This window comes from Lolium perenne, chromosome 1, assembly GCF_019359855.2.
Source record: "Lolium perenne isolate Kyuss_39 chromosome 1, Kyuss_2.0, whole genome shotgun sequence".
In the NCBI taxonomy this organism is placed as follows: Eukaryota; Viridiplantae; Streptophyta; class Magnoliopsida; order Poales; family Poaceae; genus Lolium; species Lolium perenne.
The window spans coordinates 163,788,493-163,813,932 of record NC_067244.2 but is presented as its reverse complement, the minus strand read 5'-3'; the positions used below and the strand labels follow the sequence as shown (position 1 = coordinate 163,813,932).

Below are 25,440 nucleotides of genomic sequence, written 5' to 3'. Positions count from 1 at the left end.
CTATGTGACTTGGGAGCCGGTGTTAGTGTTATGCCTTTTTCTCTTTATAAGAGACTTTATTTAGATAAGTTGATACCTACTGATATATCTTTGCAAATGGCTGATAAATCTACTGCTATTCCTATTGGTATATGTGAGGATGTTCCTGTTCAAGTTACTAATAACTGCTTGATATTAACTGATTTTGTTGTGTTGGAAATGCCTGAAGATGATAATATGCCTATTATTCTTGGGAGACCTTTTCTTAACACCGCAGGGGCTGTTATTGATTGCAATAAAGGAAAGGTTACTTTCAATGTTGATGATAAGGAGCATACCGTTTATTTCCCCAAGAGGATTGATAAAGTATGTGGAGTCAATACTATTTCTAATGTGAGAACTATCAAAATTGGAACTATTGATTGTCCTATATATGAGCCTAAAGAAGGATATCAAAATCTTATGATTGGATCCATATCAATACAATTCAAGGTAACATGATTGATTTGAGGTTTATTTCTTCATATGCTATGTAAAATTTATTTGGTGGCAAGACTTGATCAACCTTGTTAACAAATATCTTTTATATGCATAGAGGAGGTAAACAACATCTCTTTCTCCCTCCACTTGCCTTACTTGCTGTAGCACTTTTGATTTGCAAAGTTCCTTAGTTAATTAGAGATTTCAAAAAATTTCCTGGCCAGTAATAATAAACTTAATACCTAGAAATGTGCATTTTTCAAAGTTTTCAAAAATTCACGAAAATTATACCGTTGGTCCTATTTTTCGAAAATGCACCTGGGAGCACCTGGGGATGACCTGTGGGGCACCTCAGGGTGGCACCCCCTAGGTTAGCGCGGCCAGCAAGGGGGGCGCGCCACCCTGTCGTGTGGGCCCCCCTTTACCCCACTTCAGCATCTCTTCTTCCCAGACTCTTCTCTCTCCCGAAAAAATCGACACCAGCTTTCTCTCACTCGCGTTTTTGCTCAAGAGCTCAGGATTTTTCGATCTCTTTGCTCAGCCCATTTTGTACGAAATTTGGCACATTTGCTCTCCGGTATGTGACTCCTCCGATTATCCAAGTAGAATTTTGTTTGGTTGAGTATATCTTGAATATTTTGCTGCTGTAGGTAACATGTTTAGTGAGCTTGCATGCTTGTTCTAAGTTGTATAAACTAGTTTTGATGCATGATTAGTACTCTAGCAAGTTCCTATAGTAGCTCCCCTTGATTATATGTCACCGAATCAAGTTTTATATTGTTTGTTGAAAAATTTCAGAAAATGGAGTGGAACAGATATCAACTAAACCAACAAGAATTGGAGGTGCAACAAGTCATGAGAGTGAACCGCGAAGAAGGAGTATACCCCTCTTACTACCCGTGCACAGATTTCATGAGAAGCGCAGGAATACTGGAAGATGTTCAGAATCTAATTTCTCGTGCAGGGTTGAATGATTTTGTTGATGGAGAACCATGCCAATATGCAAAATTGACTATGTCTGTTGTGCAGGATTTTAAGTTCAATTGGTCGCGATCTAACCCCATGGTTCAGTATAAGATTTATAATAAAACTGTCAACTTGCCATTCAATGATTTTTGTACAGCAATTAGAGTACCGCAATGGGGGTCATGCGAGAAGATAAGGGGATCGCCGCGAGAGCTCTTAAGCCTCTTCGAGATGATTTGTCATGGAAGGAGTTTCTCAGATGATGGTGGTAAAATCACTAGCATTCAACTCCCAGCTATCCGCTACTTTGCTTATTTCATTACTAAATGCGTTCTTGCTAGAAGGAATGGTGGTAAACTATCTATCCATGATTTAGCTTTTCTAGTTGCTGCACTGCAAGGTAGTAAGACTTATAATTTGGGGGCATTGATAGCTTATAGACTTGCTACTAACCGTGAGAAAGGTGGAATTTGTGGGGGTCTCATCGCCTCTCGTTTACTAGTTTTGCATGGTGTAGAACCTCATCATCTTGATATTCAACTTTCCATAGAAAAACTTGACATAGTCTCTATGATCCGACATGAATTTGTTTCTGATTCATCTAATTTGGGTAACCTATCTTACAAGATAACATTTTACAAGAAGTCTTGGAGAACAACTAAGAAAACTGAAAAACTAGTGAGATTGCCTGCACCTATTCTATTTAACCTTGATTCCAGGGAGGATTGGTCAGTCACAGAAAGTGCACTGAATGCGCATATAGAGGGAGGAGGCCATCATGCAAGAGACAATGTGGAGGAGGCCGAGGAACACCTCGACTCATCATCCGATGCAGCAAGTTCCTCACATCAACATTTTGGGCATGTGGAGCCTCCACGCTTTTCTTCTGCACACGAACCTTACTATGACTACGCCATGCATTATCCACCGGCGAGGAACAGCGACCCTCGCTGGGGTTGAACTCCACTTAGGCCAAAAGCCTAAGCTTGGGGGGAGGTATACCGGCATCACTCATTCTTTGCATATTATGATTGCTGGATACTTGTATATACTTGATTAGTTTGTTTGAGTGGTTTTCTAATGAGAGGAAGATGATATTTGGGGAAGTGCTGCCTGAAAACAGATTCTGGACTGTTACCGAAAAAATTCCCAAAAATAGCCAGAACAGTATTTTGCGAAGCCAATTTTTGTGCATGTTCCCCAGGTTGTTATATAACTTTCATTAGTTGAACACTTTTCGATTTGAGCAGTGGAAGAATTCTTAAAAATCGAGTACTGTACTGCTGTCAAGTTTGACGAATTTATGCTGCTTTGTGTTTATGTGAGTCTTCTAGTTTGCTATTTCTTGTTTTTGTTTTGTTTCTTTCCCAAAACACAAAAAGACCAAAAATATTTCTGTTGTTTCTCTTCACCATTTGTTTACTTTGGTTTCTTGCATTTGTTTCACTTTATTTGCTATCGTTGGTTTGCTACAAGAAAACCCAAAAAGATTTTGCTTTGTTTGCTTGTTTCCTTTTGTTCTTGTTTCTAATTTGAAAACACCAAAAATATTTGTTGTTCTTCTTTGGTTTGTAAAGTTCATCTTGAGTTCAATGGTCCTCGGTGGCTGGAGCGTGGTTTTCATTTCATATTATCCATGCTACACAAGTGAAAGGCAATAATGACGATCTACGACAATTGGATTGTGGTGAGAGGCTGGTATGAACTCTATTTGTTTTCATTTTTGTACATATACTCATCCATGTGAGCATGCTTAGTTGGTTCATGTGAGGTATATGTCATTTGAGAAAGTCTAGTAGTTCATGATCTCTCATGTTTAGCCCCAATTTATTAATATGAGTAGCATGTCATGGATGTTTGCTTGCATTGTTTTATTCATAAGTAGGTATGGCATTGTGGTATCCTCCTCTGAATAATTCATTTATATCGACTTGGCACATGCTCACGCATGCATATGACTGAACAAAATTCAATTAAGCCTCGATGATTTACATTGCTTCAGAGTTCTTGTATCACTTTTATGCCTTCGTTAATTTATTTTGCCGCAAGCATGAATATGACAGTTACTGCTCTCTTGATTTGTCGCTCCCCAGTCTATTGCTAGCCTTCACTAGTACTGAGCGGGAACGCTGCTCGTACTTCCAAACACCTGAAAACCAAGTTGTTCCAAAGTGTCCACCATAAATACCTATGCATGGCATTTCAAACCATTCAAAGTAAATTCTCATGCGCTACCTTTAAAACCTTCAAAATGCTTCTCAATTTGTGTTAATATTTCATAGCTCATGAGGAAGTATGTGGTGTTTAACTTTCAACCTTGTCATTTACTCTTGACGGACTTTCATTATGGACTAGTGGCACATCCGCTTATCCGATAATTTTGCAAAAAGAGCTGGCAATGGGATTCCCAGTCCCGAATTAATTAACCTAAATAGACACTCCTCCATGGTATGTGATTGTTGGACGGCACCCGAAGGATTCGGTTAGCCATGGCTTGTGTAAGCAAAGGTTGGGGGGGAGTGTCATCATAATAAAACTAAAATAAAAAGGCACTCCTTCATGGTATGAGATTGTTGGCAGGCACCCGAGGATTCGGTTAGCCATGGTTTGTGAAAGAAAGGTTGGAAGGAGTGCCGCATAAACATAAAAATAATTCATGGGAGCCGCTCTTGGAAGTCCGGTTGGCGAGGTAGTTGGTGTACCCATTACCATTCGTTCACAACAACAAACACCTCTCAAAATAATTTTACTCCTGTTTTAGAAATGAAAAGCTCTAGCGCATGTTAATCCCTGCTTCCCTCTGCGAAGGGTCAATCTTTTACTTTTATGTTGTGTCTCCATTCTTTCTTTGAGCACTATCTTGAGAGCACAACTGTCGTTCTTAGTATAATATGCTTGTCCCAAAATATGATTGATTGCGGTATAACTTTGATGCTTTTATCTTTGACAATCACTATTTCTAGTCTTTCTATGAACTTCAGAGGTGCCTGAGTATTTATGTTTTGCTGATCAAATATGGGCAAGTGAGATACCACTTTATCATACTCTTTTATGAACATTGCAATCCTGCTTATAGACATGATTCATGATGCTTATTATTAATTGTTGGTACCTCTCCATGATTGACATAGCTGTTAGATGATCTTATTTGTATGCATCTCATTATGAACTGCCTAAGTGTTAGCCATATTATGAGAATATATACATCATATGAACAAATGTGTTCGTGAAAGTTCTTTTATCGCTCAGTTGTTAACTGAATTGCTTGAGGACAAGCAATAAGCTAAGCTTGGGGGCAGTTGATACGTCCAAAACGTATCTACTTTCCCGAACACTTTTGCTATTGTTTAGCCTCTAATTTGTGTATTTTGGATGCAACTAACACGGACTAACGCTGTTTTCAGCGACATTACAGTGTCTCGTTTTTGTGCAGAAATCCAACTTTCAGGAAAATCCTCGGAATTTATGCAGAAGGTCCTATTTTCCCGGAATATTGGCGGAGCCAGAAGGGCAAGCCAGGTGGAGGCCCGAGGGCCCCACACCATAGGCCGGCGCGGCCCAGGAGGGGCCCGCGCGGCCCTATGGTGTGGCGGCCTCGGTCAGCCCCCGACGCCCTCCTTCGGACTATTTATTGCCTTCGACCTAAAAACGCACGGAGAGAAGTCGAAGTCGCCAGAAAGCCTCCAGAACGCCGCCACATCGCGAAACTCCGTCTCGGGAGCCAGAAGTCTCCGTTCTGGCACTCCGCCGGGACGGGGAATTGGAGGAGATCATCGCCGTCATCACCACCGACGCCTCTCCATCAGCCAGCCATGTTTCCCCCATCCATGAGTGAGTAATTCCCCCGCTGTAGGCCGAAGGGGATGGTAGGGATTGGATGAGATTGGTCATGTAATAGCATAAGATTGTTAGGGCATAGTGCCTAGTGTCCGTAATTGGTACTTTGATGATATTGTTGCAACTTGTTATGCTTAATGCTTGTCACTAGGGCCCGAGTGCCATGATCTCAGATCTGAACATGTTATTGTTTCATCATGATATTCATTGTTTATGGTCTTACCTGCAAGTTGTATACACATGTCGCTGTCCGGAACCAATGGCCCCGAAGTGACAAGAATCGGGACAACCGGAGGGGATGGTAGTGATGTGAGGATCACATGTGTTCACGGAGTGTTAATGCTTTGCTCCGGTACTCTATTAAAAGGAGTACCTTAATATCCAGTAGATTCCCTTGAGGCCCGGCTGCCACCGGCTGGTAGGACAAAAGATGTTGTGCAAGTTTCTCATTGCGAGCACGTACGACTATAATTGGAACACATGCCTATTGATTGCTTTGTACTTGGACACCGTTTTATTATTATATGCAAATGCCCTGCTATGATTGTTACATGAGTTTCTCTCATCCATGCAACGCCCGTCATCCATCCCCGTTCCTACAGTATTTTAATCCTGCTGTTTACTATAATCACTACTGCTGTCTCTGTTACTCTGCTGCTGTTATTTCACTACTGCTACTGCTATAAAACTATTACTACTGATAAACTCTTGCGAGCAAGTCTGTTTCCAGGTGCAGCTGAATTGACAACTCCGCTGTTAAGGCTTTCAAGTAATCTTTGTCTCCCCTTGTGTCGAATCAATAAATTGGGATTTACTTCCCGCGAAGACTGCTGCGATCCGCTATACTTGTGGGTCATCATCCGGCGAGCTCTCCGTCGGTCAGTGAACGGCGGCATCGGCGGTGCTCGATGTTGTCGACGACGGCGAGGCGAGCGGTGGTCGTGGGAGGAGCTGCGGTGACGCCAATCGCCGTCTTGGTCTGCGGCGGTGCTGCGGGCTCCGGCGTGCAATTGAGGGGCTACCGGCGACATTGTGGAGGAGCAAGGTGTTGAGGATGATCAGAGAGGAGAGGCGGAGCTGTTGGTGTGAAGATTTGAGGAGGGGGAGCTCTCATTTTATAGGGGCGAGGAGGTCTGCGGGGGTGCTCGTCGGGTCGACCATGGCGCGACGTTTCTGGACGGCGAAGGGGCAAGGCGAGGGCAGGGTTTGGTAGGTGACGTCAAGGCGAGGCTAGGGAGCGTGCTGGCGAGGAAGGGGGTGGTTGGGACAGCGCGGGCGATGTCCATGCCGTGCGGCACGGTGGCGGAAAAACGGAGATGATGGCGACGGCTGCCGCGCTTGCGCAGACACGGGAGCGTGTCTGGCGGGTTGCGGTCGTCTAGGTGAGTGCGTGTGAGAAGGGAGAGGGCGAGAGGAGGGCTGTGTCGACGGCGGCAGGCGATGCACTGGCGCGTCCAGAGCGTGTCTGGCGCACGTTTTGGCGCGTTCTGGGCGCCGCAGACATGGCGCGTTCCCGGCGGTGCGGTGTTCCTCTCCGACCAGGGCTAGTGCAGGCGTGCTTAGTAGAGCCGGGGGGAGCTGGGGGACAAGGTGGGCACGGCTAGAGAGGAGAGGGGTGAGCTAGGGCATAGTGTGTGCAAGACATGGCCGGCATGGTCTTGACATTTCGATGTCTGGCCTTGTCTAGCATGTCCAAGTAGGGTCAATGTGTGTGAGGGAACCAGGAGACAAAGCTTGAGCAAGTGGTTTCAGAAATTGGGCCAAACACTATTTCAAATAGTGCATTTGGATTTGGGTTTGATTTGCTCACAAGGTGTTTGTAAAAATGGCCGCATGAAATGAAGTTTGAAATTTTTGAATTTAATTTGGTGGACTTGCTTTATGTACTCAAGGGCACACAATGGTGGTGGTGGTTTTCAAAATTACAAAGAATTGCAAACTTTCAAATTGGGTATGATGTTGAATCTGTTAAAAAGTTCCAACTTTGCTTGAGCATAACTTTTGATCTAGGATGAATTTGGAGGGGTGGTTTTTACCAAAGTTGTTCACCTTGATGTGGTCTTGGATGAGGTGCAAAGACTTGGCATTGTTTGGTTTGAAAATCTCTTAATACAGAGGCTCAAAGTGGGCATCAGGTTAAAAATGGCAGATTTGACCATTAGTGCATGTGAGCACAATTTGATTTCAAATTTGATTTGATTTGAGTTTCTTTGAGTCCAAAAGTGTTTATAAGTGTTTAGTAACATTACCCAACTAATAGCACAAGCCAAATTGGCCTAGGTCAAAGTTTTGCAAAATGGCCATAAGCACATGTATGTGATGAATTGCATTTTCTTGTTTTCTTCTTTTCTTTTTCTTTGCTTCACTTAGGCATGGTTTAGGGTTTATTTAGGGTTAGATTAAGTTTGGTAAAGGTTTGAAACTATTTGGGTAAGGTATGATGGCATAGGTCAAGATTTGTCATTATGGCTATATGCCACATATGCTTCTATGTACAATTTTATTTTCATTTTGTTTCACCTTGGATTTGGTTGGTAAGCACTAGGTTGGTTTTGTTGAGGCCTTTCAAACCATCTACACAAGGTAGACAAGGCAAAGTTTATTATTTGCAAGAATAGCCATAGGCTTACTTAGGCCTTTCTTTTTAATTTAATTTCTTTTTATTTTGCTTTTATCTTAGAGGGTGAAAATAAGAGTGAGGTTTAGGGTTTAGAAACATATTCACAACATCAAGCAACTATCATGGCAAGGATCTCACCTACATGCTTGAATACTATGCATATTACTTAGATTAATAAAAGTTTTTGTTGGTTCCAAAATTTGGAAAATAGGGAAATTAATTTTCTCTTTGTTTTAAAATTTGGGATGTTACATGTACTACCGGCCATTGATCATAAAGTTAACCGGGGGAGCATGAACCTCAACAAGCTTGGAGAAGACTGGCGAGCACTGCAAAATGTTGATGTCGTTGTTGGATCCCGGCATATCAAAGAAGGAGTGCCAAATCCAGAGATCATGGGTAGCCTCAAGTATCACAGTGCAACCTTTTTTGTGACCCTTGTACTGTAGGATAACGTTGCATAGAAAACAAAAATTTTCCTACCGCGAACACGCAATCCAAGCCAAGATGCAATCTAGAAGACGGTAGCAACGAGGGGGTATCGAGTCTCACCCTTGAAGAGATTCCAAAGCCTACAAGATGAGGCTCTTGTTGCTGCGGTAGACGATCACTTGCCGCTTGCAAAAGCGCGTAGAAGATCTTGATCACGATCGGTTCCGGCGCCACGAACGGGCAGCACCTCCGTACTTGGTCACACGTTCGGTTGTTGATGAAGACGACGTCCACCTCCCCGTTCCAGCGGGCAGCGGAAGTAGTAGCTCCTCTTGAATCCGACAGCACGACGGCGTGGTGTCGGTGGCGGTGTAGAAGTCCGGCGGAGCTTCGCTAAGCTACGCGGGAAATATGAAGTGGAGGAGCAAAGCTAGGGTTTGGGAGGGGGTGGCTGGCCACTCAAGGGGGGCGGCCAAGCTATGGTCTTTAGGGTGGTCGGCCCCCTCCCTTGGCCCCTCATTATATAGGTGGATCCCAAGTGTTGGTGTCCAAGTCTTCGAATAAGACCCGAAACCAAAACCTTCCATAGGAGGGGGCAAACCTAGCCCAACTAGGACTCCCACCCAAAGGTGGGATTCCCACCTCCCATGTGGGGGGTGGCCGGCCCCCTATGGTGGAGTCCACTTGGGACTCCACCCCCACTAGGGCTGGCCGGCCATGGAGGTGGAGTCCCTTGTGGACTCCACCTTCCTTGGTGGTTTCTTCCGGACTTTTCTAGAACCTTCTAGAACCTTCCATAGAACCTTCCGCGACATTTTATTTCACATAAAATGACATCCTATATATGAATCTTATTCTCCGGACCATTCCGGAACTCCTCGTGATGTCCGGGATCTCATCCGGGACTCCGAACAAATATTCGAACTCCATTCCATAATTCAAGAACTACCATTTCAACATCCAACTTTAAGTGTGTCACCCTACGGTTCGAGAACTATGCGGACATGGTTGAGTACTCACTCCGACCAATAACCAATAGCGGGATCTGGAGATCCATAATGGCTCCCACATATTCAACGATGACTTTAGTGATCGAATGAACCATACACATATATTACCAATTCCCTTTGTCTCGCGATATTTTACTTGTCCGAGGTTTGATCTTCGGTATCACTCTATACCTTGTTCAACCTCGTCTCCTGACAAGTACTCTTTACTCGTACCGTGGTATGTGGTCTCTTATGAACTCATTCATATGCTTGCAAGACATTAGACGACATTCCACCGAGAGGGCCCAGAGTATATCTATCCGTCATCGGGATGGACAAATCCCACTGTTGATCCATATGCCTCAACTCATACTTTCCGGATACTTAATTCCACCTTTATAGCCACCCATTTACGCAGTGGTGTTTGATGTAATCAAAGTACCTTTCTGGTATAAGTGATTTACATGATCTCATGGTCATAAGGACTAGGTAACTATGTATCGAAAGCTTATAGCAAATAACTTAATGACGAGATCTTATGCTACGCTTAATTGGGTGTGTCCATTATATCATTCACACAATGACATAACCTTGTTATTAATAACATCCAATGTTCATGATTATGAAACTAATCATCTATTAATCAACAAGCTAGTTTAAGAGGCATACTAGGGACTTCTTGTTTGTCTACATATCACACATGTACTAATGTTTCGGTTAATACAATTCTAGCATGATATATAAACATTTATCATAAACATAAAGATATAAATAATAACCACTTTATTATTGCCTCTAGGGCATATCTCCTTCAGTCTCCCACTTGCACTAGAGTCAATAATCTAGATTACATTGTAATATACCTAACACCCATGGCATACTGGTGTTGGTCATGCTTTGCCCTAGGGAGAGCTTTAGTCAACGGATCTGCTACATTCAGATCAGTGTGTACTTTGCAAATCTTTACTTCTCCATCTTCGATGTACTCGCGAATCGAGTGGTAACGCAGCTTGATATGCTTTAGCCTCTTGTGTGACCTTGGCTCTTGTGCATTGGCGATGGCACCCATGTTATCACAGTAAATGATTAATGGGTCCTATGCTCTAGGAACCACACCGAGATCTACAATGAACCTCTTCATCCATACCGCTTCGATGAAGCCTCGAAGCCGCTATGTACTCTGATTCTGTTGAAGACTTCGCCACCGTGCATCGCTTCGAGCTTGCCCGGCTTCGCAAAGCACCATTCAATATAAACACGTACCCAGTTGTGACTTAGAGTCATCGGGATCGGTGTTCCAACTTGCATCGGTGTAACCGTTTACAACGAGCTCTTGGTCACCTCCATAACAAAGAAACATATCCTTAGTTCTTTTCAAGTACTTCAGATATTCTTGACCGCTGTCCAAGTGTTCCATTCCTGGATCACTTTGATATCTGCTAGTCAAACTAACGGCATGTGCTATATCCGGTCTAGTACATAGCATGGCATACATGATAGATCCTTGCCGAGGCATAGGGGATGTTACACATCCTTTCTCTTTCTTCTTCGTAGCGGTCCTTGAGTTTTACTCAATACCTTGCCTTGTAACATAGGTAAGAACCCTTTCTTACTTTCGTCCATTCTAAACTTCTTTAGAATCTTGTCCAGATATGTACTCTGTGATAGCCCTATTAGGCGTCTTGATCTATCTCTATAAATCTTGATGCCTAATATATACGATGCTTCACCAAGGTCTTTCATTGAAAAACTATTATTCAAATAACCTTTAACAATGCTTAATAGTTCTATATCATTTCCGATCAATAATATTTCATCTACATATAATATCAGGAATGCTACAGTAGCTCCCACTCACTTTCTTGTAAATACAGGCCTCTCCATGACACTTTGTATAAACCCGAAGTCCATGATCACCTTATCAAAGCGTCGGTTCCAACTTCTTGATGCGTGCTTCAGTCCATAGATTGAACGCTGAAGTTTGCATACTTTGTCAGCATTTTTAGGATCGACAAAACCTTTGGGTTGTACCATATACAACTCTTCCTCAATGTCTCCATTAAGGAACGCCGTTTTGACATCCATCTGCCAAATCTCATAATCGAAAAATGCAGCTATTGCTAACAAAATCCTCACATATTTTAGCTTCGCTACGGTGAGAAAGTCTCATCGTAGTCAACTCCTTGAATTTGTCGGAAACCCTTTGCGACAAGTCGAGCTTTATAGACGAGTAATATTACCATCGGCATCTGTTTTTCTCTTGAAGATCCATTTATTCTCGACAGCCTTTCGGCTATCGGGTAAGTCTACCAAAGTCCATACTTTGTTATCATACATGGATCCCATTTCGGATTTCATGGCTTCTTGCCATTTGTTGGAATCTAGGCTCATCATCGCTTCTTCATACGTCGCAGGTCCTCATCATTGTTATCTACAATCATGACATTTAGACAAGGATCATACCAATCGGGAGTGGCACGTTCCCTTGTCGATCTGCGAGGTTCGATGGTTTCCTCGTTCGAAGTTTCATGATCATTATCATTAGCTTCCTCTGTTGCCGGTGTAGGCGGTACAGGTACAACTTCCGATCTTGCGCTACTCGATCAACGAGTATAGATTCATCAATCTCATCGAGTTCTACTTTTCTTCCAGTCACTTCTTTAGTGAGAAATTCTTTCTCAAGAAAGGTTCCGTTCTTAGCAACAAAGATTTTGCCTTCGGATCTGCGATAGAAAGTGTACCCTATAGTTTCCTTAGGGTATCCTATGAAGACGCATTTCTCCGCTTTGGGTTCTAGCTTGTCCGGTTGTAACTTCTTTACATAGGCTTCGCAACCCCAAACTTTCAGAACGACAGCTTAGGTTTCTTATTAAACCATAATTCATACGGTGTCGTTTCTACGGATTTTGATGGTGCTCTATTTAAAGTGAATGCGGCTGTCTCTAATGCATAACTCCAAAATGATAACGGTAAATCAGTAAGAGACATCATACTACGAACCATATCTAAGAGAGTTCGATTACGACGTTCGGACACACCGTTTCGTTGAGGTGTTCCGGCGGTGTCAATTGTGAAAGTATTCCGCATTTCTTTAAATGCATGCCAAACTCATAACTCAGATATTCACCTCCACGATCAGATCGTAGAAATTTGATCTTCTTGTTACGTTGATTTTCTACTTCACTTTGAAATTCCTTAAACTTCTCGAAAGTTTCGGATTTATGTTTCATGAAATAGATATACCCATATCTACTCAGATCATCTGTGAAGGTTAGAACATAACGATAACCACCGCGCGATGCTACGCTCATTGGTCCACATACATCGGTATGTATGATTTCTAATAAGTCGTAGCTCGCTCCATCATACCAGAAAATGGAGTCTTTGTCATTTTTCCCATTAGACATGCTTCGCATCTATCAAGTGATTCAAAGTCAAGTGATTCAAGTAATCCATCGGTATGGAGTTTCTTCATGCGTTTCACTCCAATATGACCAAGGCAGCATTGCCACATATAAGTAGAATTATCATTAAGTTTAATTCGCTTAGCATCAATGTGATGTATGTGCGTCTCACTACTATCGAAATCTAACAGAAATAAGCCATTCTTTTGTTGTGCTGGACCATAAAAGATATTATTCATAAAAATAGAACAACCATTATTCTCAGCACTTGAATGAATAACCGTCTTGCATTAAACAAGATCCAGATATAATGTTCATGCTCAACGCAGTACATAATAGCAATTATTTAGGCTTAAAACTAATCCCGAAGGTAGATGTAGAGGAAGTGTGCCGATCGCGATCACATTGACCTTGGATCCATTTCCAACGCGCATCGTCACTTCATCTTTCAGCGGTTGTCGTTTATTCTTTAGTTCCTGTTTGAGTTACAAATATGAGCAACCGAACCGTATCAAATACCCAGGTACTAGAACGAGAACTAGTGAGATAAACATCTATAACATGTATATCTGATATACCTTCTTTCTTTTTCTTGACAAGGCCGCTCTTCGGATCAGCCGATACTTGGAGCAATTACGCTTCCGGTGTCCCTTCTCCTTGCGATAATAGCACTCAGCATCGGGCTTAGGGCCGTTCTTAGGTTTCATAGGAGGCGTGGCAGCTTTCTTGCCACTCTTCTTGAATTTTCCCTTAGACTTGCCCTGTTTCTTGAAAGCTGGTGGTCTTGTTGACCATCAACACTTGGTGCTCTTTCTTGATCTCAATCTCGGCAGCTTTTAGCATGCCAAAAAGTTCGTGTAACTCCTTGTTCATGTTCTGCATATTGTAGTTCATCACAAAGTTCTTGTAACTTGGTGGCGGTGATTGAAGGACACGATTAATCCCGGTCTGTTAGGAATCACTATTCCCAAGTCATCGAGTTTCTTCGCATGCCCGGTCATGGCGAGCATGTGCTCACTAACGGAGCTGCCTTCTTCCATCATACAGTGAAGAAATGTTTCGATGCTTCATAGCATTCCACTGCCGCATGAGTCTCGAATATAGCTTTCAGCTCATTCATCAACTCATGAGGATCATGGTGCTCAAAACGTTTTTGAAGATCGGATTCCAGATCGCACAGATGGCACACCGAACTTGAGAGTACCGAGTTTTCCGAGTCGCGTAAACAGCTTTTACTTCATCGGATTCATCTTCTGCGGGAGGGTCACCTAGCGGTGCATCAAGCACAAATTGCAGATTTCCGCGAGAGAGGAAGATCCTCACATGACGGAACCGATCGGTGAAGTTGCTACCGTTGCTCTTAAGTTTCTCTTTCTCTAGGAACTGATTAAAATTGATTGGGGACGCCATCTCTACAACATATATTTGCAATAGTTTAGACTAAGTTTATGACATATTGAGTTCAAATTTTAATTCAACATAATTAAAAACCTAAGTGAACTCCCACTCAAAACAATATCCCTCGCATTGTCTTAGTGATCACACGAACCAAATCCACCGCACCTAAACCCGATCATCACGAGAAAAGGTGTGATTTCAATGGCGAACACTCAAAGTGTTCATCATATCAACCATATGATTCATGCTCTACCTTTCGGTATCACGTGTTCCGAGACCATGTCCGTACATGCTAGGCTCGTCAAGGCCACCTTAGTATCCGCATGTGCAAAACTGTCTTGCACCCGTTGTATGTACTTATCGAATCTATCACATCCGATCATCACGAGATGCTTCGAAACGATAAGACTTGATAACGGTGCTACTAAGGATGAACACTTTATTATCTTGAGATTTTAGTGAGGGATCATCTTATAATGCTACCGTCGCGATCTAAGCAAAATAAGATGCATAAAAGGATTAACATCACATGCAGTTCATATGTGATATGATATGGCCCTTTTGTCTTTGCGCCTTTGATCTTCATCTCCAAAGCACGGACATGATCTCCATCATCTTCGGGCATGATCTCCATCATCGTCGGCGAAGCACCAAGGTCAATGGCACCGTCTTCATGATTGTCCTCCATGTAGCAACTATTACAACTACTTTGAAATACTACTCAACATGAAATTTAAAGACAACCATAAGGCTCCTGCCGGTTGCCACAATACAATAATGATCATCTCATACATATTCATCATCACATTATGGCCATATCACATCACCAAACCCTGCAAAAACAAGTTAGACGCTCTCTAATTTGGTTTGCATATTTTACGTGGTTTAGGGTTTTCGATATAGATCTAATCTACCTACGAACATGAACCACAACGTTGATACTAATGTTGTCAATAGAAGAGTAAATTGAATCTTTACTATAGTAGGAGAGACAGACACCCGCAAAGCCTCTTATGCAATACAAGTTGCATGTCGAACGAGGAACAAGTCTCATGAACGCGGTCATGTAAAGTTAGTCCGAGCCGCTTCATCCCACTATGCCATAAAGATGCAAAGTACTCAAACTAAAGATAACAAGAGCATCAACGCCCACAAACCATTGTGTTCTACTCGTGCAACCATCTATGCATAGACACGGCTCTGATACCACTGTAGGATAACGTTGCATAGAAAACAAAAATTTTCCTACCGCGAACACGCAATCCAAGCCAAGATGCAATCTAGAAGACGGTAGCAACGAGGGGGTATCGAGTCTCACCCTTGAAGAGATTCCAAAGCCTACAAGATGAGGCTCTTGTTGCTGCGGTAGACGATCACTTGCCGCTTGCAAAAGCGCGTAGAAGATCTTGATCACGATCGGTTCCGGCGCCACGAGCGGGCGGCACCTCCGTACTTGGTCACACGTTCGGTTGTTGATGAAGACGACGTCCACCTCCCGTTCCGGCGGGCAGCGGAAGTAGTAGCTCCTCTTGAATCCGACAGCACGACGGCGTGGTGTCGGTGGCGGTGTAGAAGTCCGGCGGAGCTTCGCTAAGCTACGCGGGAAATATGAAGTGGAGGAGCAAAGCTAGGGTTTGGGAGGGGGTGGCTGGCCACTCAAGGGGGGCGGCCAAGCTATGGTCTTTAGGGTGGTCGGCCCCCTCCCTTGGCCCCTCATTATATAGGTGGATCCCAAGTGTTGGTGTCCAAGTCTTCGAATAAGACCCGAAACCAAAACCTTCCATAGGAGGGGGCAAACCTAGCCCAACTAGGACTCCCACCCAAAGGTGGGATTCCCACCTCCCATGTGGGGGTGGCCGGCCCCCTATGGTGGAGTCCACTTGGGACTCCACCCCCACTAGGGCTGGCCGGCCATGGAGGTGGAGTCCCTTGTGGACTCCACCTTCCTTGGTGGTTTCTTCCGGACTTTTCTAGAACCTTCTAGAACCTTCCATAGAACCTTCCGCGACATTTTATTTCACATAAAATGACATCCTATATATGAATCTTATTCTCCGGACCATTAGGAACTCCTCGTGATGTCAGGGATCTCATCCGGGACTCCGAACAAATATTCGAACTCCATTCCATAATTCAAGAACTACCATTTCAACATCCAACTTTAAGTGTGTCACCCTACGGTTCGAGAACTATGCGGACATGGTTGAGTACTCACACCGACCAATAACCAATAGCGGGATCTGGAGATCCATAATGGCTCCCACATATTCAACGATGACTTTAGTGATCGAATGAACCATACACATATATTACCAATTCCCTTTGTCTCGCGATATTTTACTTGTCCGAGGTTTGATCTTCGGTATCACTCTATACCTTGTTCAACCTCATCTCCTGACAAGTACTCTTTACTCGTACCGTGGTATGTGGTCTCTTATGAACTCATTCATATGCTTGCAAGACATTAGACGACATTCCACCGAGAGGGCCCAGAGTATATCTATCCGTCATCGGGATGGACAAATCCCACTGTTGATCCATATGCCTCAACTCATACTTTCCGGATACTTAATTCCACCTTTATAGCCACCCATTTACGCAGTGGTGTTTGATGTAATCAAAGTACCTTTCTGGTATAAGTGATTTACATGATCTCATGGTCATAAGGACTAGGTAACTATGTATCGAAAGCTTATAGCAAATAACTTAATGACGAGATCTTATGCTACGCTTAATTGGGTGTGTCCATTATATCATTCACACAATGACATAACCTTGTTATTAATAACATCCAATGTTCATGATTATGAAACTAATCATCTATTAATCAACAAGCTAGTTTAAGAGGCATACTAGGGACTTCTTGTTTGTCTACATATCACACATGTACTAATGTTTCGGTTAATACAATTCTAGCATGATATATAAACATTTATCATAAACATAAAGATATAAATAATAACCACTTTATTATTGCCTCTAGGGCATATCTCCTTCATGTACATTCTCTGCCATGCAAACGAACAGTTCTTCCATTTCCAATGCATGCAATCAATGCTTCCAAGCATCCCTGGAAATCCTCGACCTTCATTGACAGCGAGGATCTTAGCAGTGTCTTCGACAGTCGGTGATCTCAAGTAGAAGTCCCCGAACACTGCTATCACCGCCCTGCAGAACTGGTAGAAACAATCAAGGGCGGTGGACTCCGCCATTCGAAGATAGTCATCTGTAGAATCACCAGGAGCTCCATATGCCAGCATCCGCATAGCCACCGTGCACTTTTGGAGGGCGGAAAACCCTGCCATGTCAGGGCAATCCAAGTTGCATCTGAAATAGGAGTCGTAGTCTCAAAGGGCATGCACAATTTTCAGGAAGAGCGTCCGGCTCATCCTGAAATGACGCCTGAAAACAGCCTTACCGTGCAATGGATCGTCGGCGAAGTAGTCGGCATAGAGCATGCAGTACCCCTCCGTTCGCTGTCTCGGCTTGCACTTCCGGCGACCTGGTGCCGACCCACCACGACGACCAATGACAGACTCGGCGTACAAGCCGGACAGGCAAGCGAGAATGAGCAGGTGCTCCTTGTCTTGGGCAACGACAACCGTTTCTTCTTCAAGAAGCTCGGCAAACATCTGCTCCTCCTCCTCGTCGGAGTCCATGTCCAGCCAGGCAGTTGGACGAACACCTGTCGGGCGTGTCGACAAGGAGCGACGCGAGGGAGCTGCCCGGCGGTAGAAAATAGGCAAAGGGTACGACAGGCGGCATAATATAGGCTGCTGGGTGGAGTAACGGCGGAGTTGGGGCAACCCGCCGGCGGATTGGCGAGGGGTGGTGCCGGTGGCGAGAGAGCAAAGGGATGGGATGAGGGATTTGCGTCGACAAAGTGATGGGGTTCGTCTGTTCTCTCGCCGACAGAGCGGGTCTGTCCCCGCTTTTCTCTCGTCCGGAGTCTCAGAGCGCTGGGCCGGGGATGGCCTGAGCTCTCCGGACGGATGAAAGGCCTAATCCGAACGAAATCGAGAAGCGGGAGCGTGACTGGACCATTTTCGTTTATCCGAATGATAAAAAAGCGTCCTGCCAACCTTGTCGGGATACGGCTGGAGATGCCCTCAAGACAAGGGCGGAGCAGGAGGTGGTGCGGTGCGGAGGAGAGACGCGTCGCGATGGAGGACGAAATGGAACTCGAAATGGAAGAAAGCCCAGTAGAGCCGGCCCAAGACTGGTAGCGGGGCCCTATGTCAGCCGTAGTCCATTTCAGACCACCTCCTGTCCTATTCAGTTCGTCTTCCTTCCTCTTCTCCCGATCTTATCCGGACAAGGTTTAATGGCGGATTCGACGGCGTCATGCCTCGCCCACGAGGCGAATGATCCAGGTTCGGTTCGCGCAGGACGTCTTCCCTCCCTATCTCTCCCTTATTCCGTTGCCAAATTGCCGGCGGCGCTACTGTTAGGGTTACGAACGAGCAAGTAGATCGATCGGCAGTTCGGCACTGCTTGCTTGCTTGGCTAGGTAGCTAGCTTCTTGAGTTTTCCAATTCTTCTACTGAACTGTTTGAGTTTTCGGTGCTGTGGTGATAGAGAAGTTGTGCAGCTAGACAGCGGTATGCTCACTGCCTGCAACCAGGGCACTGTCCCTCTACTCCTGCTGGTCTGGATACTCAGTACATTGACCTGATTGATATATTTTATTCAACTTAGCTATTGCTGAGAATAACTGAGACTAATTCATGTTGCCATCTTATGCATACTAATACACCGAATGACCATGGAACACTAGACTGTCCAATTATCATCCCTGTATATTTTGCTTTGCCCGTATGTGAGTTATAATGACTGTCTCATGATGATTGGTGAGAAATAGAACTGAGCGTTCAACTTAATTGCGCCTTCGGTTTAGGTAGCTCAGAAGCTGTCCGTGGCAGTTCGTGGGACACGAAGGGGCAGGAAGGCAATAAAGGAGAAGCGTCCACCGCGACCTCTGAACCAGTGAGGGAAGAACTGGTTCAGAGCGCCGTTAGTTTCCTGAAACACCCGAAAGTTGTGGCCTCTTCTGATGTCCAGAGGCGTTCCTTCCTGGAAAATAAAGGGCTCACTGTGGACGAAATCGAAGAAGCGTTTCGACGTCTGCTAGTGAGTTTTAACTTCTTTCACTATCTAGTTGACTTCCATTTTGACATTACGTCCCTGGTTGTTCTAAGCTTGGTCTTCTTTATTGATCTGGATTTTGTAACTTGCAGAGCCCGTCTTCAAACTCTACAAGTTCAAATGCGTGCAAGTCTCAAGGTATGTGAGAAGAGTCCCTTTACTGGTGATTTTAACAAGGCGGGTTTAATGTTAATCTGATGTCATCGTGGATCTTGCAAGATTGTTTATTGCTGTTCTGTATAAGTAAATGGCCATTCCAATTCAACTTTCCTCTTTTAGCTGTATGTTCAATGCCGCTCTAAATGGCTTCATTGAGATATGTCTAATTGCATTGCCTTGTGTTTCCTTCTATTTATCAGGGGTACCTCAACACTCTTGCAGAATTACTCAGGTTAGCCGAAGATTCACAAATCTGTGTTATATGCTCCCAGCGAAGTCTTGGTCTGGTATTGCTGGTGTCTATGCTCGGAATTTAAACTAGCTATTTTCCTTCACTGCTGCAGGAAGCTAAAATCAGCACAGGATGTGTAGATGATTCAGGTTTTCCATTATAGCCCTTCTGAGAATATGTTATTGACTGCTTTTCTTGGTTTCGTTTTTTCTGACATTTCTACTTTACTTTTCTAGGGACTCCTGACTCTGAAACTGTCACCCCTGTGGTGCCCCAGCACCCAAAATCATATATAGAGGTTTGCTATCTTGGGCACCATTTTTTTCTGTCACGCACTCACGCTAGCATGTGCACTTAGTTCAGTCTGAATATGTTGTAATTTGTTAACTTAGTTCGCTAAGTACAAGATTAATGTATAGTGAGTAGAATTTTGATGTTGACCCAAAAGGTTGCTCTGAACCATGACAGGTCATGGAAATGATACAAAGGGGAGAGCGGCCAGATGATATTCAGGTAGTATTAATTTCTATTTGTCTCCTATTAGTGCTGCAACAATAGGACTCTATAACTCTATTGTTTTGTGATATACTGTAGGATATTAACGATGAGCCTCCTAACCCCGATCAACCAATCTCGAAACCCCGTATGGCACCAAAGCCCAAGGTTTGCACCTCAAATTATTTGCTAACCAAATGTTTCACAGTATGAATTTGCTTTTCTTTTAGCCTCACCGTCTTGGAGAGAACATGTGTATGTACATAGTAACAAAATTTAGAGTTTCTCTATGATGTCCATCAGGCTTGTTTGACAACTATGGTTCGCTCACATTTATGTTGCTGTTGAACAGCCATGGGAAAAGCAAGTTCAAGAAAGCTCTGGCTTGGATCTGAAAGCTCACCCAAGCGGTTCCAGCGAACCAACATCAGGAGTTCAAACCGATAGCACCAACCAGGGCATGGAATCAAACAACAACTCCGGTCACGGTGATGCACTGCTGATGGCAGAGCCAGCTATGGGCTCTGAAGCTCCCACGGATGATGATGCCGCCTCACTGGAGCAGTAAATTCGAAAGCACATACATGATGAGGCGAGGTCAGACATGATGAGCCCAAGAGCAGGCTTCAGATTCAAGTACCACATTAGTATACTTCATGGTCGTTCGGAATTATCAGAAACTACTTGAGCTTAGGGGTCAAAGCATACTTGGGATTGGATCATTGCTGGGAATGAGCACATACAATATGCACTCGTTATTTAATCATATACGAAATAAAATAGTGTACCATTGTTCTTGTCCCCAATTTCTGAACCCTTGCAATGTCATATATTTCTTGGGTCCTAATAACATAAAAAGGTTTGCATTACATCCTTCGTTTTTGTCATGTGATTTGCGAGCATGCTTGTTGTGATGTGTGCGTGTGCTGCTGGTGCTGGAGTGTGACGGCGTGTGCTTGTCATCTTCTAATCCCAAAAGGCACAACCGGCTACCTTGGTTATGTTACGAGATGGAAGGAAAAATGGTAATTCTTACCAGGAAAGATATTGAAAAGGAAGACGACAGGAAAAAAAATGGAGGAGGCGAAGTATTACTGTAATATCTTTGTTACAAAGTAGTTGTGCTCTTGGTGTCTCAATTTTGTTGCAAAGATGTTTGTCCATCTACACATCCCTTGCAAATTCATTCATTGCGTTCCAAGTTTAATCTTACAGGTGTTGGTTATAACTCCATTTACAACATTTTGTGTGCTCACATTTACAAATACACAATGATGCATTCAAGAGGAACTTTGCCATAAAGATCTTGGTGACTTACATTTTTTTTCTTGGCACTGAAGTAAAAAAATTGTGGATGTTTGCTTCTTACACAAGAAAAATATGGTATAAACTTGCTACAGTGTGTTGGTATGCTGTGATGCAAATCTGCTTCTACGCCCTTGCCCTCGACTGAGCCACTGTCTCTTATTGCTGGGACTCCTCTTGGTTCGGAGGACAACACCGCAACATTGTTAGAGCCTTGCAATATTTGAGCTTGACCCGGCTAGATTTATTCTTTTTAGTCAATAAGGATTGTTAATATCTTCATGCTGCAACGTTAGTCCATTGGACAACTGTCAAATGAATTCTTTGATATGTTAAAGATACACTCAGTATTGGAATAACCTTTCAAAAGTCATCCTCTATATTTCTTAGTGCTTTTTTAATGCATGATGTGATAGGCGCTCCACTAGAGGAGTTGCCATCTTTATTGGACCAAATTTGGTATCATGGAGTGCAAGAAAACACGCTAGAGTTTCTCGATCTAATACCGAGGTTGGATAAAAAGCTTTTGCCAATGCTACAACATAATTAATATGGGTTGAAGCACCCCTAGGTGAGCATGGTGTTGTTGCAACAAAGATCATGTTTATGGTGTGATAACTTGGATGATACATATTTGTCTGCAAATCCTATATTTCATGTTAAAACAAAACATAGAGGTTGATTATCACTTTGTGAGGAAAAAATTAGCAAATAAAAGTCTCGACATTCGGTTTATCTCAAGCAAAGATCAAGTTTCTTATGGGTTCACAAAGGCGCTTCCGTTTAAAAATCTTGATGAGTTTAAGCATAATCTCCATCTCTCCAAGGAGCCCTGCTCCGGTGCTCCTCCCCAAGCCAAGTTGAGAGGTTATATTTTTTTTCTTTCCTATTTTAGGCCCGCGAAATTCATATCTAGCAAATGTATATCCGTCTCATTTGTATATATGCGGTATCTATACGCCCCGTTAGAAAAAGAGGTCCCGTGACCATGTAACATCCTAGTTGCCTAACTACCGCCTCATGTTGTGCATGCGTGGTTTTGAAACCTGCTGGCTGCGTACGCATCTGCTGAAATCCGATGACGGCGTCGCTGAACGACGGAATCGCTACGCCAACTGGGATTGTGCTAATTAAGGGTGCTACACGCGCCGGTCGTCTCGGCCATCGTCGGTAATATCGTAGTCGCTCTAGATCCGCCAGTCCATCGACGGAGGGTGCCCTCATACAAGACACGCGGGCCATACAGACCACTACAGGTTGTACGTACATGTCAGATTTTTTAATTTTACGAGCATGCCCCGCTTACAAAGGGGTATGGAAAGATCTCCACCGTTATTGTTTTTTTATTACCAAAATTTTTCTAGGGGGGAGCACCGGAGCAGAAGCGCTCTCCAAGGTTTAGATTAAGGGGAGCTGTTAAACGCATACCATATAGGCATAGAGTAAGTACTCCACCCTATATGATATACCCTTTGTAATGCCACGGTAGGGGCTTTACCTATCCTATATAAACACGAACCACGAGCCCGAGAGGGCATCGCTTCCGCTTATGCTGATACTAAGACCTCTAACTATGATTAGAAATGCATAGTGTTACCATGAAAAAATTGCTAATGCCCACCTTCTCTCCATATCACAAGACATCCAATCATCGTTAACACGGTCCTCTTTGTCAATGGAGAATTGGACCTTAGCATATTCTGAAAGGGCTCGCACAATCTCCCCCTACTCCCTCAAGTATCCACTCCACCCACTCCTAAAATACGCATGCCACCAATTCATCAAAGCCAGACACGGTTATGTAGCTATGAAAGTAATCACCTTGCATAGAAAATAAGTGTATTTATTAGATACGTAAAACAAAGAAATTTTGTAACTAATTAATAATTAGCAAACGTTAAGATATATCCATTACACGGTGTGGTAACCAGTATTATATATGTAGAAAAGTATTACTAAGATTAAAAATAAAAATATACTCCCTCCGTCCCACCAAAAGTGTCTCAACCTTGAAATTTTTTGGATGCCATATAGAAAGTTTGCAAATATCGAGTGCACATATTATGATTCATATGTTTCGAGCAACCGAATAAAAATTTGAGATGAGTTAACAATATTTGTGATACATTTTATTCATCAACTCATGGCAATTCCATGCGCCCCTTGTTGCATTGTTCTCCCTAAGTAATACAAATGTACAACATTATTTTTCATTCTACTCAATTATCCAGGAACAATGAAGCAAATAGAAAAAATTAAATATGTACTACAACAAAGAAGGATATCTCATATTTCCTCAAAGTTGTCTTGCAAACTTAGCCTCTTCGCTACACAGTAAAGAATTTGGAGAGATGAAGTTATGAATATTGTTTTGCATTTGGCGTAAGAACTAAACATTGAAGGCTTCCGATAGAAAAATTCATTGGCAGACTACACTCAACTGTCACCAAAGAAACAACCATAGTCTTGCGAAAGGCACTAAAACAGGCTCAAGACTAAGAAAGTATAGGAGCATACTTCCGATCGTGTATGCTCCTGGCTGGCTAGAGCAACACTGAAGCTTACATGAATCTCTACATGGACCAGGTTGTCGACCACATACTCAAGGATGGTTGTGAAGAGCAATAAATATTGTCTGGCATGTCATTTCCGCTGCACGCCGACACACATACTTGCAGGAATATCCACATAGATCGACAATTCACCACAAAGCTAGTAAGGATTACGAAGGGCATGAGTTGCGTGTCAGAGAGGAGAACACGAAGATGTCGTAAATATGAACCAATTTGCATCATTGAGAGCTCGTTTAACGGCTTGGCACATTTTACCAAACACATGGCCTGCGCACAATACATATAATGCGAACCTCTATAGTGTCAACAAATCAATTATTAGTTCAGAAGAGTGGGCAATAAAAAGATTACATTTTGCATGCCGCAAACAGGCTCATCGAGGTGGGAGGCACAACAGATCGGGGATGTAGAGCCATAATAATACATGGTGAGGTGGATGCAGTGATAGATGCAACTTGTTTTTCACTACCGTCATTAGCGACGCCCCCGATGCATCGATGACCACAGCAATTCTACCTCTCTCCGGTGGCCTCTGCTTGCATGCCGTTTGTCCGACGCCATCGCTCATCATGGCCGGACCGAAAGAAGCTATGTAGAAGAGAGAACCTATCGTCGAGATGGACCTAGACCGGAACGGGCATGCATAATGATCCGAGGAGAGAAAATGGGCGAGGGCGTACCGACTAGGACGATCGGAAATAGAGGGAGAGAGATTTGTAAGTACTGTTTTGGCAAGGAGTAAGAACTAATGTTAACATAATGTTTGGATGCAGTGAATTGGCCTCTAAATTCGGTAATTGGAATTAGGACATCTAATTCTAATGTTTCGATGGGCGAGGAATTAGTTCCTAGAATCTGGTGTGAATTCCATCCCGTCCCGTCCAAACCGTTTTTCTCAAAGGGACGATTCTTTTTTGAAACAGTAGGTGGTATATTATTAGAGTAACACGTGACGGTACAATATGCATACATGCCCTAAAGAACCTAGTATTTGAAGATAAGGCCTGCAACTTTACAAAGAACACCCCAGAACAAAAGGTGGAAAAGCAATCCAGTCCTAGAGCACCACCATCGTCGGTTGATACGTCTCAAACGTATCTATAATTTCTTATGTTCCATGCTACTTTTATGATGATACTCACATGTTTTATACACACTTTATATCATTATTATGCATTTTCCGGCACTAACCTATTGACGAGATGCCGAAAAGCCAGTTGCTGTTTTCTGCTGTTTTTGGTTTCAGAAATCCTACAAAGGAAATATTCTCGGAATTGGACGAAATCAACGCCCAGGGTCTTATTTTTCCACGAAGCTTCCAGAAGACCGAATGGATTACGAATTGGGGCGACGAGGCGCCGCCACCATAGGGCCGCGCGGCCTGCATGGGGCCCGCGCCGCCCTATGGGGTGGGCCCCTCGTCACC

General features: G+C 43.5%; 1 protein-coding gene across 1 annotated transcript; it reads left to right on the top strand.

The window, feature by feature from the left end:
• The first annotated feature begins 18,323 nt into the window (after positions 1 to 18,323).
• On the top strand, positions 18,324 to 21,005 carry LOC127311021 (uncharacterized). Its single transcript, XM_051341542.2, has 9 exons — positions 18,324 to 18,478; positions 19,003 to 19,235; positions 19,343 to 19,388; positions 19,610 to 19,641; positions 19,754 to 19,790; positions 19,878 to 19,939; positions 20,110 to 20,154; positions 20,236 to 20,304; positions 20,489 to 21,005. Exons 1-9 carry the CDS (start codon positions 18,430 to 18,432, stop codon positions 20,702 to 20,704), a joined length of 789 nt encoding a protein of 262 aa, XP_051197502.1. The 5' UTR covers positions 18,324 to 18,429; the 3' UTR covers positions 20,705 to 21,005.
• The last annotated feature ends 4,435 nt before the right edge of the window (positions 21,006 to 25,440 follow it).